This window comes from Lygodium microphyllum, chromosome 1, assembly GCF_053477565.2.
Source record: "Lygodium microphyllum isolate KBCC chromosome 1, Lygodium_microphyllum_v1.1.10, whole genome shotgun sequence".
Taxonomy (NCBI): Eukaryota; Viridiplantae; Streptophyta; class Polypodiopsida; order Schizaeales; family Lygodiaceae; genus Lygodium; species Lygodium microphyllum.
The window spans coordinates 39,949,855-39,966,415 of NC_141135.1; the positions used below are offsets into that span (position 1 = coordinate 39,949,855).

At 40.5% G+C, this 16,561-nt stretch overlaps 1 protein-coding gene across 3 annotated transcripts; it reads right to left on the minus strand.

Moving 5' to 3' along the window:
* Positions 1-4,941: 4,941 nt before the first annotated feature.
* On the minus strand, positions 4,942-8,443 carry LOC148041020 (heat stress transcription factor A-2b-like). 3 transcript variants are annotated; one of them, XM_087675583.1, is made up of 4 exons: positions 7,585-8,443; positions 6,301-7,467; positions 5,787-5,976; positions 4,942-5,581 (listed from the first exon to the last, which is right to left on the minus strand). In XM_087675583.1, the coding sequence occupies exons 1-2, from the start codon at positions 7,969-7,971 to the stop codon at positions 6,421-6,423; spliced, it is 1,434 nt and encodes a 477-aa protein (XP_087531709.1). In that variant the 5' UTR covers positions 7,972-8,443; the 3' UTR covers positions 4,942-5,581; positions 5,787-5,976; positions 6,301-6,420. The 3 variants fall into 3 exon arrangements, with proteins under 3 accessions (XP_087531709.1, XP_087531708.1, XP_087531706.1); XM_087675582.1 differs by having other exon boundaries at positions 4,943-5,272; positions 5,374-5,976; XM_087675580.1 differs by having other exon boundaries at positions 4,946-5,976.
* Positions 8,444-16,561: the final 8,118 nt, after the last annotated feature.

Consider the following 16,561-nt stretch of genomic DNA (forward strand, 5'->3'; position numbering starts at 1 on the left):
GATAGCCTCACTAATTAGGAGATGTAAGCTAGATGTTGTTGGTTTCCAAGCAATCAAACCATGGGCAGATGCTCCATTAGAATTCTTTATGGTAGGCTATTGCTTTTTTAGAAATTCTACAATTCGTGGAAAAGGGGGTGCTTTGCTAGCAGTCAAAGAGAATCTAGATCCATCTGTGGACTTCAAGGATGAGGAAGGTACTACTAGGCATCATAATTAATGTAATTGGTGAGGCATTGGACTACATCACAATTTATGCTCCTAAAGTTTCCAGTATGCGAGAACAAATATGGCAGTGACTCAGGGACGAGTCAATAGGTGAATTACCCATCTTTTTGGTGATTGGAACATGACTACCAACGTGAGTGATAGATCAGATGGTTCAAGAAGCATGATAAGATGAGAAAGAGATGCAGGTGATTCTTCAGCATAGTGCCTCAATATGGCTGAAGCTACTACAAACTTTGGTAATGATGCTTGCAAAAAAATTACATGGCATAATAAACATTTAGACTCAACTTGGCAAGGAGCCCAACTTAACTGTTCCTATTTCAATAATGGAGCTCACTTGATGTCCCTTGGTCTAAAATATCATTCACTATCGGATGTCCTTTTGTTCAACCATGTTCTTGTGATGCTTACATGTAGGCTAATATGTAGTGGACAACTATGAAAGGGCTAAACATTTAGACTGAACTTGGCAAGGAGCCCAACTTAATTGTACCTATTTCAATAATGGGGCTCACTGGATGTCCCTTGGTCTAAAATATCATTCACTATCGGATGTCCTTTTGTTCGACCTTGTTCTTGTGATGCTTCCATGTACGCTAATATGTAGTTGACAACTATGAAAGGGCTTCCCCCTTTCAAGCCGGACAATCTTTCTCAAGCAGAAGAATATTTAGCTAATGTATTTAAGGCTTAGGAAGGAGCCGGCAATCTAGCTACGAATCCCCTATAAAATTGGGACGTGTGTATGCAAAGAATCCATTTTTTAATCTTGGCTTAGATTGTAGAATTTTCGAGCAAAGGTAGAGGGGTTTAGGGTTTTGATGCCCTGGGAATCCAGTCGTGCAATCAATTTAAGCTACTGTAGAGCCTGATTTCTCTAAAGAGCTCGCCTTCATGCAAGATGATAGACGATTGGAAGCCTGAGATGTTAGCTAAGCTTTGGTACCACTATTTTGTAGATCGAATGCAAGACTTGCACGTAGCAAATCAAAGAAGTCTTCTCTTACTCTCTTTTGTTATAAAAATTAAAAGCACGACTCATAAAACTCAAAATAGACTTTAGCAAACTATGGACGTAATTAGGCCAAGCTTAGGCAAAGACATCTTTTTGTACGGCAAGAATGCAGAAGATTTCTTCTGGTTGCCCTTCTTTACATGCCTATTTATGGTATATTGCTTCAACTTTTGAGAAATACTGGACTTCTTCAAGAGTTGGGAGTGTAATCAAGTGGCAACTATTCTCGTGCAACTGAGATCCAAAGAGTTGTTACTAATGGAAGCACCTACTACTACTTACCTAGCCTCTCTCAAAATGAAGCAAAAGAGGGAGACCCTTACTATGATAGAAGATGAAGGAAAGGTGATCAGATGGTATTGTTGATGTATTTCACAAACACTTGTCAACCATTGTGAGTAAGCAATATGAATGTGATGCAAATTACTCTAATTGGGTTCAATATTTTTTGGGTTACATGGACGGCAACATCAATAATAATACAACCATTGGCTTAGGCCAACCATTTTCAAAAGAGGAGCTTCTACAGACTGCTAAATCCATGAAAAAAGGGAAGGCCCCTGGACTCGGTGGTTTTCCTATAGAATTCTATCTTTCTATATGGGACGTGTGTGTTGGTGATATATGGCATTTGCTGAATCACTTTCAAATCACTGAAAACATGTTTGCTTCAGCTAATGAAGGGGTAATCAAGTTAGTTTCCAAGAATGCCTAGAAGAAAGATCATATTCTCGTTACTAAGATGGATCCAGAAAAGGCTTATGATAAGATATGATGGGAACTCATCATGGCATTACTCGAAAAGCTTGAATTTCGTCAAATGTTATGCAAAAACACTATATTAGAGAATTCGAGAATCTCCCAAGTCCCACTCTCAAATTAGAAATAAAGATTTGACCATGTGGCTAAATCTTAATCCCTTTTTTGAATATGGAACTCAATACTATCATCTCTGTAGTATCTAAGAAAAGTTTCACCTTCAAGGAAGGAGGTAACAATGTGGATGCTACTATAAGGAGGGATGGCATCTAACCCCTTGTGCTTTCCAATGGAGAATATCTCTGCTCCCAATTGTTTGTAGATGATAACTCCAATGCTATCCTTGCTAAGCCTAGGTATGTTAAAAGTCTGCTGCACATCTATGATGAGTTTGTAACTTTGTCAAGATCCAAGACAAGCAAGCCTAAAATTGAAATCACACACACACACACACACACACACACACACAATGAGCGACATGACTAAGTTGGTACATTCGATTTCAATGAGGTTGACAAAGGGAAGGTGATCACTAGGTGTTGGAGTCACCATGAAATAATGCCTCAATTGGTTCATGTATAGGATGCCACTTCAAATTAGGAAAAGGATGGGATTCTCTTGGTCTGTTGGTTGATTAGTGATTCTCAAGAGTATCCCATCATCTATTGTTGTATTTGTGGCAATTTTATTCCCATTCAAACAACAATGGAACAATATTGAAATGTTATTCAAAGATGTCTTTGAAGCATTGAGCTGTTCAATTCATGGATGGCTATTGCATGAGAACACCTTCTGCCCCTATAAGGGAAGGTGGCATATAATTTGAATCATCATGTGAGAAAGCAACTAGACTAGCCTTTTCTAGTCTAAAGAGAATGTTTGAGAGCCATCATCATACTCGCTAATTGGGTTGAACAAGCTAAGGTATTTGGAAGTCATGTAATGGATGCAAATGGCAAGATCTTATACTCAGTGCAACAACAAACATCAAAATTAAAGAGTTACTAGCTGCTTAGTAGTTGATCAAACCATGGAAAGAGATGACTATCAAGCTGAAATGGGCTATTGCACTAAGGGGCGAAAATGACTCCTCTCTCTACTACAGTACATGGTTTAGTGGTGATACATACGAAAGAGAATATACCTCAGTGGATGAAAACATAATAGTCTCTCATAAACTATTCTTCAAAGGTCTAAGGTACTAGATAGAAATCTAGGACATACATTTGGGATGGACTATTCTTATAATGTCTAAGGTATTGGATAGCCATCTAGGATTCTACTGAAGGGAAATTATGGTCTGTTGCTCGAACCTGATGAACTCTATCAAGTATTGGACGAATGCTACATGGGAACTAGCCAGTGCCATGAAAAGGAGGAATGATTTTAGAGAACCTAATGCTCAATGGTACCTTGTGGTTGGAGAAGTCTAGAAGAAAGAGGATCCAAGGGCAACTATGCTCACATGGAGAGAGAGACTTAAAGGTCATTGTATGGTACCACATCCTATAAGTTGAATGTCCTATTATGGAGGGTGGCGGTTGAGAAACTCGCCATGAAAGATTACATTTGTAAATTTAGGAATGTGTCCCTCCTTTGCCCTTGTGGAAGGGAGGAGGATGTGAAGCACCTACTTTGGAATTGCATAGAATCACATGCTTTGTGGAATAAAATCAAGAGTGGGATGAAAATGATTGATCTTCATAGTGATGTTTACTTGAAAAAGATAATGCTAGGTGATAAAGAGGCAATATGAATGAGGTCTCAGAGAGAGTCTGGTCCATTTTGAGAGCCCTTACAGTGCAAATGATATGGACATTCAAAAATGTTCTCCATATGAGACTTGAGTTTGCCAAAGGAGCTATATCATCTTGTAGTAGGGAGATCTTTGAGATGGTTTGTGTGCTGTTAAAAATAATGGCTATTAAAGAAAAGATGAGGTTGCTATGCCAACATGCACGCTTCTAAGATGAGAAAGCTAGCCTCATATTTCGTCACTACCCACTTTTGGGAGGTGTGTAAATTATCAAAAAGATTAAATATCACGTTAAAAGAAAAACAAAATGATCCACTTCTATTTATATTACTGACCTTCATTTGCAACTTTGGGTTGTGGACTATTTGAAGTGAATCTATGAAAAATTTCAAGTTAATGTTAAAAGAAAATTATTGATAAATTTCATTGAATCATTAATTTTGAGCAAAAATGTATTGCCAACTCATGTTGACAATTGTGATATGTTGTTAACTATTTATCAAGACTTTTTCTACATTCTGATAGTGAACCAACTAGCAAAACAAACTACTCATCTGAGCAACAATGGCAGTTCACATCTACAATATCCTAGTGAGATTTGTACTTCTTCAATACTCATGTTAATTCACAAGTTTTTAAACTCCAATCAAAGAAAATTCCCATACATCTTCACAACAATTTAAAAGACATGTACCACACCATCTAACAAGCTACAAAACACTAGCACCAACAATACAAAAAGACCACACACTTAGCAAGCTGCCCACCATGATAACATCAGTAATAGGACCTCAATATGCATTGATAGAAATTTCCAATCTCAGTAAACCACCAATGACATGAAAACCACCTTAGAAGCTATTCCATCTCTGATAATATCTTCCGATGTGATCGCAAGTACTATCATAGTATCTTTAATTGATTTTGAAAGCACTAAACTTCCCACGGGCCACATGCCTCTTCTTTTTGCTCAACGATGCGACTTACGGATTAAAGCTTCGGCCTTCTATTAAATAAATTCGACAATCACCAACACATCAAGCCATATTTGGAGATGTTTTGCAAAACAACAATGGAATCAAAATCAAATCATAGCGTGCGGCAAAAGACCGAAACCGAGACTGAATTGTATCATGAATTGCAAACCGTTCAAAACTTTGAACAGTCGTTAAACTGACAAAAACAATACGGAATTTGATTTTTTGGAAACCCCTCTTTGTTTAGTCGAAGGTTCTCGTATTTTACATCAATTTCTTGTAAACACATTAAATATTTTTAGGCGTTATCAGAAATAGTTTTCGTAACCATTGGTTCCAACTTCCCCATGTCAATTTAAGAATTCGTAGATCTTTTTGAAAGCTCTTGAATGATGTGCTACAAATTTATATAATAATTAGGCTTAGAATATGCTTTTTGCAAATTCTTGCAAAATTCCCAATTACACTCTTTCTGTTTGGTCATGACCATTGACCCCGCCAAGACCTCGGTCATGCGTTGGTTGGCCGGAAGCTCTGTATTGCAGATCAATTACTCAAAATTATTCTGCAATCCGTTCGTTGGAAGCTCTGTATTGCAGATCAATCACTCAAAATTATTCTGCAATAGAGCGAACCTGCATGGTGCCCTGCCTAACGGGACCATATAGCACACCACCATCAAGACTGTCGTCTCAAGCATTCAGTCATCAGCTAGACATACCAGACGAGGGATGAACCTGGGTCCTGGACCACGCAACTCGAGTACAGTAGTTTATGAATGAATGTCTTGACTGACATCCAGTATATATTCTCACTGCAACATCCACGTCCATCCACAGCCACCTACATAGGCAGATGGAAAATATAATCAGCCTTTTATTTAGTACATACATATCCATATCCATATCCATATAGATATCATGTAAGTCTGGAACAGAGATCATGAAACCAGTCACAAAAGCAGGTTTAGGATACATAGTAGCGCTTCCCTGGTATGATCGATGTTCCAGCTATGATGGCGCTAATACATCTCCAGAACGTTTCAGACCTGGAAATTCCAGATTGTTACTCCCGCAGGTATAATCGATATATAGCTAGGCCTAGCATCTGATAGGAAAGGGCAATCATCGGAGGGTATATGTGCGCCCTGAGGAGATCTGGACTTAAAATACCCCTTATTCCACACCTCTGCGCTTCCCAGCATCGTCTCATAGGCAGCTGAATACAAGAAGAATTCTCTATACAACAGGAAAAAAAAGCTTTGAGCCCTAATGCCCTGAAATTCTTATAGCTTCAGCTTTCCAAAATCCTTGTCACGAAAAACCGACTCTACTTATTTACGGAGAACGAACAGAAGAGAACCGACGAATTGACATATCACTACGACACAGACATGAAAAACAGTGGCATCCACACGTGAAAACCATACAGGAAGGGAACAATTGTCGAACTAGTATTTAGAAGTTGCAATACAACTACGCTCCAAAAATGAACTATAAACCATTCCCATCTAATCTCTGAATATTGACCCTACACCTAAAGGTTTGCAATTCTCAAACTACCTGCAATTGGAGCCGATCCAAGATGCTCGCCTACAGAAGGCGAACTCCCAAGTCGAACATAATAGCACGAACGTTGAACGGTCCCTTGACTGACCGAACATCGTAGAGGTTTTATAATTATTAATCACCATGTTCTGTCCTCAGATCAGATGTACCACTCGGTTCGGACTTTACCTTGGCAGGCTGCTGTATCTTATTATATGTACTACCTTCCGAGTGAAAGATAGATTGCCCTAGAGCAGCAGCATTCTTTGCCTCAATCCTCGATGGCATTGTTGGGCCAATAAACTGTTCCCAAAATCCATCATCTGAGGTAACAGCTACCTCGGTTGTTGCGGCATCATTCATTCCAGTTTCTTGATAGGACGAGACAATGTCCTCCATATTGAAATCCATGTCAAAAACGGAGGGTTCGCCTGACTCTTCCAATGGATCCTCACCCCCAGCTGACTTTGATGCAAATACCGAAGCCTGGACTTGAAGGGAAGCAACTGCTTGGCTGGAGTCTACGCCAGTCTCTCTCACAGACATCGGTCCTTCCGTCGAATTACCTAGTTCGTCCGGCACAGCTATACCAGATTGAAAACTGAATAAATGCGGACCAGCATGACCTACGGCGGCTGTCTGGTCTTCGAATTGCAAGGAAGACTCGTTCACTACAGCTGGCGTTTCTTCTTGTGCTCCTGCAACATTGAGTCGACTATCATGAGCCGTCAACCGTCGTCTCTTTGAGGCATCGTGATCAATTTGAAGAGCCTCAGAATGCTGCCTTAACTGTTCCAGGAAAGCTCGACTCTGCAACGCCTTGACCATGAAACTAATTATCTGATGCTGCCTATGCTCAGCAGCCTGCACTCGACGGGCCATCTCCTTTACCTCTCGGTCTGTGGTTTGTTGCTGCTGCCTCAGTCTTACTAGTTCCGCCATCAACACGGATTTGTCACGCTTGAGCTTCTCTATTTCACAATCCAGGCCGAAATTTCCCACTTCCACGCAAGGTTCCGCTGAGAGTGCACTACTTTGCGGCCTCTGTTGCTGCGGGGGGATCCCTTGGCTGTGCGCCGACGTAGACTTTCGGCGATGAATATCCCTCAAAAGATGTCTTTGCCCACGCAGAAAGCCTTCATTAGCAAACTCCCATCGATCCGAACTAATTTTCTTGAAGCCCTGCACAGCACAGCGCAGTTGGTTATGTGCACAATAATGGTGGAGGTGCTTTGTTTTTGAAGGAAACAATAGCTAGAAGACGCATGATTTCTGCATGAATACAGCGACGTTGCTCACATAAGTGTTGAGCTGTCGAACAAAACTTGAGAAATTGTTGTGCTTAAAGTACCGAGGAAGCATAAGTCGCGAGAACTCGGGCACATTCCAGACAATGAAACTGTTGTTGTTGCTACTCCAAGAAACAATCGAGTCGGTGGCTGGATCTTCCACCATGTCGTACGTCTTTGTGAGAAACGGCGGAGGCACGCCGGTCTGCAGAGCTTCCATTGGCTGCGGAGGCGGGCTGAAAGGCTGGTACCGCGGTGCGAGCCCGGGGCTAAAAGGCTGGTGCGATGAAGGCCCGGCCCCTGGTGAGGATGGGGAGGCGACATTCCATGAGGTATCTCCTGCAGAGCTAACTGCTCCTATTTCGTGAGAAGTTGATGCTGGTGTCTTCGAAGCCATAAAAATGGATTCGAAGCGTTTCTTGAAGGGAGGCTGAGGCTTGGCTCAGCGCCGAGGAACTGATCACTTGAAGCGAAACGAAGCGAGAATTGATTGCTGAAGGGGGGGTGTCGATGGTGGCCTGATAAGGGAGGCAAGGAGGGAATGTATGTCGCTTGCTCGGCTCAATTGCAGGCGTTTCCGTCATGGATGGTAGATAAGACGGTGATGCAGAGACGCTGGCAGGGAAAACCTATATGAGGCAAGTATCCGTGCCGGGGTCTGGATCGTCGAGGCAGGCGCGGATCCGAGGCAAGCTGGAAGGAGGGCAGAGGGGATGGCAATTCTGCTCACATGAGGACGACGAATCCCCACGACTGCGAGAGAGAGAGAATGTGAGATCCGTGACAAAAACCTTCATTGGTTCACCTTCAAGCCTTTTTCAAGCTTCTCCGTCTTGTCTCGGCGAGTCGGCGATCGCCGATCTTTTTCCTTTCCGCCGACCTTCTCTCCTGAGACGCGCCCGGGCACTCCAGACTCGTCCAGAGACTTCTAGTTCCACTTTTCCAGGCTTCCAAGAGTTCTAATGTCCCAATAAGGAAATGTGTCATTTTTTAAAAATATTGCATTTCTGTTCCTATTTATATAGGATTTGACTTTTACATTTCTAGGGAATCTTTTATTCCTTTGTATTTTACTATTTTTACTTTTGTAAAAAAAAAACTCCTAGAAAAAAAAACTATGAACCCCGCAATAGCTACAGTATATCCGCCCTTCTTCAGATTGAGAATCAACCCCTTGACCTTTCACGATCACGCCAAATCTTGGTCAATTCAATCCAAACCGGCCATGTTTCTCTGTAGAGACAACTTGAGAAGAACGACAAAAGCCTCTACCAGTTCTTTTTGCCTAACATCCTAATGGTCATTTCTCGCATTTGGTTAGACTTCCAGCGATGTAACCATTTTTCCTTTTGATCTTAATACACTTTAACACACAATTCTTTTTTTTCTAAGAAGAGTGCCTATTTTGGTAGCTCTTGACCTTGCTCTTATACGGTGTTTTTGGTCTTGTTCTTGACCTTGCTCTTATACAATGTTTTTGGTCTTGTTCTTGACCTTGTTCTTGTATGAAGTTGTGTAAGCTACGCTTGACCTTAGTCTTATCTTGGTTTTACTTTTTTTGGTCTTGTTGTTAACCATTCTCCTTCAAGACCTTGTTATTGTATCAAGTTGTCTAAGTTATGCTTGACCTTAGTTTTATCTTGGTTTTGTTTTTTTAGGTCTTGTTCTTAACCATTGTTCACCAACCTTGCATTCATTAGGCCATGGTCTTACATTGGTAAATTAGTTGGCAATGCAAGAGCCCCTTCCCACTCCACATCTCTAGAGCCAACACAACACTACATGTTCTGTAGAGATCCTATCACAGCAAAGGTGCTTGTGGGGGCTTCATTTTTTTGGAGTGCTTGGACGGGAAAGTTAGCACCATGAAAAACATAGGTGCTTCCCTATTGTTTGTAGTGCAAATGATAGCGCAAATAATAATAAAACTACGATGAAGTGCCACATCACAGTAGAAGAACGACCTTTTGCCTTTGTTGCTGGCTCTACCATTAATGCAATGTGGAATTCGCTTCTCTTGCCACTAGCTCACCTCTCCCTCCACTAGAAAATTTCCAAGCCTAATGATGTACTAAGAAGCCTTTTCCAAGCCTTACGACATATTAAGAAGCCCCTGTAGACACTGGGTGGGAAGGGGCTCCAAGAACAGCTAGTAAAGGCTCCTTGGCAACTCACAAAATATTTACTAGCAATGGGAGAGTGAGGAGGAGAAAGAGTTCTAAGAGGCCACAAATTTAGAGGAGAGAGAACATCATGTTGCATCTCTACACATTGACTTCATTAATCCTTCATATTGAAGACTCTGGGAAGTTAAGGGGATACCCTCAATTTTTTGGGTAGTCCAATGAAGGCCCCCCCCAAATTATAAATGCAAGTCAGACAAAATACCAAATAAGGATTTCAGATTACATAGTGGATGCCTTTAAAATTAGGGTGAAGAAAACATGAAAGGATTATTTGAGCTTGCTTGTAATGGAGAATCCCCGTGCATCTTGCATGAATGGGGGGCAAAAATCAAGTAAGGTTAAACACTAAGGTGAATAAAAGAAAAGAAAAAAATTCATATGCTCCTGACTGATCATGGATTCCTTTGTCAACAACAACTTTGGTATCATCAAACGAACGAATCACTAGACATAATGCAGTCGCATTCATTGAACGTCTGATTAAGAGCAGTGTCTTCGCCTCAAACTAAAGAGCATGAACTGATTGATCATCACGATTTGCATACCACCATCACCACACTTGAGTCTTGAATTGATCGTTGCAATTGAGGCTCAAACTAACCTTTGCCGTTATCACAATGATTAATATGAACTCCAGAGGAATGAGGAGCTCACTGCAGTAGTAGATGAAATGATAAGCCTAGAGAAAGATGAACATCAGTTGAACGAGTACGTAGAGGCAGAGCAAGGCTATGGGCTTTTGGCGATCGTCGTCATTTTTCTTGATAATAGGATAGCTTGCCAAACCGCGGGGAGGAATCGAGCGATAGAGCAAGCAATAGAGAGTGGGTGAGAGAGGGAGAAGGAGAGATTGTGAGACACACACACACACACACAAACAAAATATTATTTTGGAGCTCTGAATTTTCAGAGAGCTTCCTCATCCTACCCTTTTTTCAAACCTCTTTTTTTCTTAATTAAAACCCCCTCCATTCTTTCTCATGTTCTCTCTTTCTTTCCCCCCTCTTTTTAATTAAATCTTCCCTTCTCTCTCACTTGTAGAGCCTAAGTGCGCTCTCTCTCTTCTCTTTTCTTTAATTAAATCAAAAGTTTATCTCTCTCTCTCTCTCTCTTAGATTAAATTTTTTAATTTAAACTTTCTTTTTAATTAAATATTTTATTTTTTAAATATAAAAAATTTAATATAGTTTTTCTCACACTTTGAGAGGGAAGAAGAAGAAGAAGAAGAAGAAGAAGAAGAAGAGAGGAATGATAAATTCTAAGATATATATATATATATATATATATATATATATATATATATATATATATATATATATAAAGAGGAATGATAAATTTTAAAAGAGAGAAAAAAAGAAAAAGAGGAGAGGGAAAGAAAAGGAAGAGAGAGAGAAGAGAAGTGGGGAGAAAAGAAAAGGAGAGAGAAATAGAGAAGAAGAAGAAGAAAAATGAAGAGAGAGAGTGTGTGGGGAAGAGAAAAGATAATAGGCTTTTTAAAATTAAATATTTTTTAATATAGTTTTTGACTTAGATAGATAAACAGAGAGGAAATAGGGGGAGAGAAGTGGAAAGAGAGAGAAGAAACATTATAGAAAGATATAAGAGAGCAAGAGAAAAAAACTTGAAAGAGAAAGAGAGGAAAAAATGAGAGAGAGAGAGAGAGAGAGAGAGAGAGAGAGAGAGAGAGAGAGTGGAGAGAAGAAAATGTTGGTTGTAGGTTTAGGAAGCCCTGAACCTCTAGAGGGCTTCTTGAATGTACCTCCCTTTTCCAAACCTCTCTAACCTACTATATTATTTTGGTTGTAGGTTCGGGAAGCCCCAAACCTCCAAAGGGCTTCTGGAACCTACCCCCCTTTTCCAAATCTCTTCTTTTCTTAATTAAACCCCCTATGCTCTTTCCCGTGTGTAATCTCTCCCTTTCTCCCTCCCTCCCCTAATTAAATCCCCCCCTCCCCCCCCTTCTTTCTCACGTGTAGGACTTAGGCTCTCTCTCTCTCTCTCTCTCTCTCTCTCTCTCTCTCTCTCTCTCTCTCTCTCTCTCTCTCTCTCTCTCTCTCTCTCTCTCTCTCATTTTTTAAATTAAATCAAAATTATCTCTCTCTCTCTCTTAGATTATAATTTTTAATTAAATATTTTTAAAAAATTAATTAAAAAAATTTAACATAAGTATTTTCTACACTTTGAGAAGAAGAAGAGAGAGAATTATAGAGAGGAATGATAAATTTTAAAAGAGAGAGAGCGAGACGAAAAAGAGAGAAAAGAAGAAAAAGAAGAGAGAGAGCGAATTATAGAGAGGAATGATAATTTTTAAAAGAGAGAAGGAAAAAAAGAAAAAAAAGATCAGAGTGTGATGTCCAAGAAATTTGTGCAAATATAGGCACCAAAATGTGCTCATATGGAAACAACTTTTTGTAAAATGACTCATTGCAAATGTACCTTCTTGTCAAAATTTGTCTATGAAGCAATGTAAAATGTGTATTTCAAAAGACTCACATTAAAAAGATATAGAAAGGAAAGGAAATGTCAAACACCTTTTGTCTCATTTAAAAAATTGAAGGGTCTTTAGACCTTAGCCAAGATGTATGCAATTCAATTTTGTATATCAAGAAAAGAAAAGGAAGAGGTTTGTTGGGTGATTTGAGGAGGTGGGAGGTTGAGGTGGTTACAACCTCTCTCTTCCTTTATCTTCTCCTCTCACTCTTCATTTCTCCCTCTCCCATTTTGGCACAACTCTCATCCTTCTTATTCTTGCTTCTTTCTCTTGTGCTTCATTGCCAAATCTAATGGAGAGTGAGGAAGAGGAAGAGGGTGAGAATGGAAGAATTTTCTAATTTCTCGTGTGCCATTTTCTCTTGTGTGTTCTTGGAGAAATACTTTCATGCTGAGAAGGAGAGTTTTCTTGCAAGTTTTCATGGCCAGTAAGCATATTTGCAGCTCTACTTGGCCAGTTCGAGCTTCTATTTGTGCCGTGACATGGTGTTGTTTACACAGAGAGAGAGAGAGAGAGAGAGAGAGAGAGAGAGAGAGAGAGAGAGAGAGAGAAGAAGAAGAAGAAGAAGAAGAAGAAGAAGAAGAAGCAACAATAGAAAAAGATATAATATGAACACATAGAGAGAGTATAGAGAGGAAATATAAAATTAGAGAGAGAGAGAAAGGAAAAAAGAGAAGAGAGAGAGAAAGAAGAAAATGAGAGATAAGAAGAAGAAGAAGAAGAAAGAGGAAAAGAGGAAGAGAGAGGGGGAAAAGGAGGAAAGAGAATAGTCTTTTTTAAATTAAACATTTTTTGACATACTTTTTGACTTAGAGAGAGACACATAAATGAAATATATAATTTGAGAGAGAGAGGAAATAGGGAAGAGAAAGGGGAAGAGAGGAAAGCGAAAAATAGCAAGAGAAGAAAAAATATATAGAGAGAAAAGAGAGCGAGAGTAAAAAACTTAAAAGAGAAAGAGAAAGAAAAAATAGAGAGAGAGAGAGAGAGCAAAGAATCGAGAGAGATACTAAGGGAAGAAAAGAAAGAAGAGAAGAGAGAGGGGGGGAACAAAGATATTACAAGATACATGCCTCATACCGATGTTCAAAGTGATGAAAATATTCACAAAAAAAATTACCCCCGTGGTCGCTAAACACGTTGGTATTAGTGACACCATAGAATCGTTGCTATCGGCGTCACTATTTGTGACGCAAACTGCAATGCTAATAATGATGTGTGCAATAAATTTGCAATGCTAATGGCAACGATTATAGAGAAAATTTTTTGCCACATGTAGTACTATATACTGTATTTGGGCCATACAAAAGGGTTATAGTAAAGTGTACAATGGTTGTCAAAATGAAGACAAAGTATACTTAAATTGCTTAATGAAAGCGCTCATGGAATCATGGCAAGATACAAAGGATGATAATAACATAGTGCATAGAAAATGCCTGTATAAATCACAAGACCAAAAAAGAAGAGGATGTGCACTCCACGAATCCAAGCGCGAGCTATAGATCCTCGCCATTCAAAAACTCGTCCCGTCGCGCAAAGGAGCATCAAATGGACTCTGCAAAAAAAGAAACAACTATACATCAGCCCACCATACAATAATACATTATAATTAAAATTAGTAACTACGGACAAGAAAGATGAGTGACTTACTGGGCCGCTATGTGCATACAATCTATCAATCAATACAGTGAGACCGTGTCTCTCTGCATATCGAGTCTCTAGGCTGGTGGGATCGTGGTTTGTAATAGAGTGCTGCAAAGAAAACAAAATACAACTGTTGAAAACACGATTGTTAGTACAAGCGATATTACAAAAAAATAAGTGAGAAGAACAAAAGAAAAACTTACAAAGTCCCCCAGGTAAGTCTTGTGGCCAACACTCCCAAGATGATGGACCACTCCTACCTTCAATCGTGCCCTCGCTGCCTTGTGGTGCTATCTCCAACATCCTAAAGAATCTGTAGATCCTCCCTGAGTTGGCACGAGTCATCTGCGTCTAGTCACTCGGGCTTTGAGGCCCCACTCTTAAGTGCCTTGCGTGCGTCCAATCGTCTGTGTGACATGTGCGCTCCTCCCCTCATCATTCATGATGATGGCTCCTATCTTATCATCTACAAGGTATCCATATCCCTCTGGGGTATGTCTAAGATGTGTCATCTCCCACCTGTGACCTCACTCTTGGGCATATCCAGGAGACCCTTGTACATCTGATGTACCCATGGGGGTGGTATCTCTTTGAGTAGCACCCATAGGGGTGCCACCTGCTGCAGATGGCTGAGCAAAAGCTAGAATGACTGGAGTAGACATCCCCATAGGTGTGAAAAATCCCACATGTGATGCAAATCTAGTAGAACAATGAGACGGAGACACTATGTCGATACCTTCACAATAACCACCTAAGCCAGCCTCTCTCGAACCTGCACAAGAGCGAGGAGTAGCACCTATATCTCGAGCTGACCATGGGCTCACCACATCCACGTCTCCGCAGCATCCCCTAGAACCACTCTCTCCGTTCGGCCCAAGTCTGGAGCGTTGACCTTGTCTATTGGAAATTAAAGCATCAGAGCGTACCGAAATAGATCTAACGGAATGGCTTCATAGTGTCTGAGACAACTCCTGGTCTACCATATCTCTGAATCAAGCCATTTGATCTGGAGAGATATGTGTGAAGATTGCCTATGGCTCCTCGTCATTCATCCCTTGACTGATCTTGCTATCCAAATATCCACAAATGTCACCCGCACAGATAAAAATTGATATTAGCATTATCAATATAAAGATTCAAGCAAAGCATGGTAATATAACTCTTTAAAAAATGATCTTACTTAAAATGCATATTCTAGAGTACCCTTATAAGCGATTCATCAACAAATTAAGTAGGTGGATGCTGCAAGTGTGACGTAGCCTATGGTCCCATGTCAATCTCTTGGCACAACTCCGCATACACTTGAAGGTCGATAGAAAGGTCACCACAAAAGGATGAGTCCACCTCGTTCTCAAAAAATTCTTGGCCTCCTATCTTTTCATCATTGTTACCCGTCCTTGCTCTACATGCTCCAAGCTTTGGGCGGCTTCCACCCCTTGCAATATTGAGCCCTCTATCTACATATTGTCCTCATCTACATTAGGAACATTGCTTTCATCATATACTCTCACACTTCGAGGAGCTGAAGGTACAACATACCACCATCGAGGTTGTTGGAGGTTTGGATAGAAAATTACCTATTCAAAATCACATATAAGAGAGATTTAACATTTGTGACATATACCATGTAATAAAAGTTTGAAAAACATGAGTTTATATACTTGTTCACAATGAGTCGACAATACAAACGTGTTGTGTAAATCCGTCCATCTTTTTTCAAAATCTATTTTTCATCGAACAGTTGCCTCGGCTCCTTCCAGTACCACTTTGAACCACTGCACATTAAATAGGATCATGGAGAAGCTGCAGTAATCCACCGTGATAATACTTTGCAAGTTCCCGAAACAGTCCATCTCTTCTATAATAGTGTTTGGATCCGTGGCTCGCCGTCGGCTCTCTTGTTCGAACTTTGCCATGACACCACAATCCGTTGTGGAGCGCATTTTGTCAATACGCTCCATGCAAAAATATCGTCCACGCGATCACGTTGCACTGTATATTTTGTACTGTACATTGAAACAGTTAATTAGTTGTCACATATGAAATCTATATACAATAGCTTATAAAACATGTGGTCACCTTTGGACTACATCCCCTCGAGAATTCCCACTCCTCAGTAGAGACCTCCACCCTTTGCGAGAGACCGCAATCAAAGCTCCATGCAACCATCGCATAGACATAAACCACATCATCTCCTCCATGCCCTCGCGATATCGAATCGGTCGGTGGGTACTACGTCAAAATTCGGAACACACTTCTTCCCGATCTTTCCTAGCTTACTCGTACCTAGCGAGCCATGTCTCCATGGAGACATGGTGCAACATATAAAAATAGTTCACTTTCACCTTCATTGTAGCATCCATCCTTTTTTCTACCCCATTTTCACCACATCTTCGGTTAGTCTATCATCATCCTTCAGTGACCATAGCATACTGTTGTTTGAATCCACCGTTGGTAGCCATTATGAGATATGCACTAATGCCTTGGATACCAACCAACCTTCAGCCATGCTACCTTCTGGCGAAACTCGTTGTCACACAAAGCCTTTCAGGGTTTTCATGAAGTGTTTCAAGAAGAATATCCATCGCGTATGGATAGGTCCTACAATCTCCGCTTCATCTACAAGATGCACCAGGAGGTGGGTTTGTATCGTGAGCATTCTCGTC

What these genes read in the sequence shown, in the direction of transcription:
- LOC148041020 (XM_087675583.1), bottom strand. Translation starts at nt 7,971, where the DNA reads ATGGCTTCGAAGACACCAGCATCAACTTCTCACGAAATAGGAGCAGTT. An exon ending in TTCGACAGCTCAACACTTAT is followed by an intron (nt 7,468 to 7,584) that starts GTGAGCAACGTC and finishes TGTGCTGTGCAG; the next exon opens with GGCTTCAAGAAAATTAGTTC.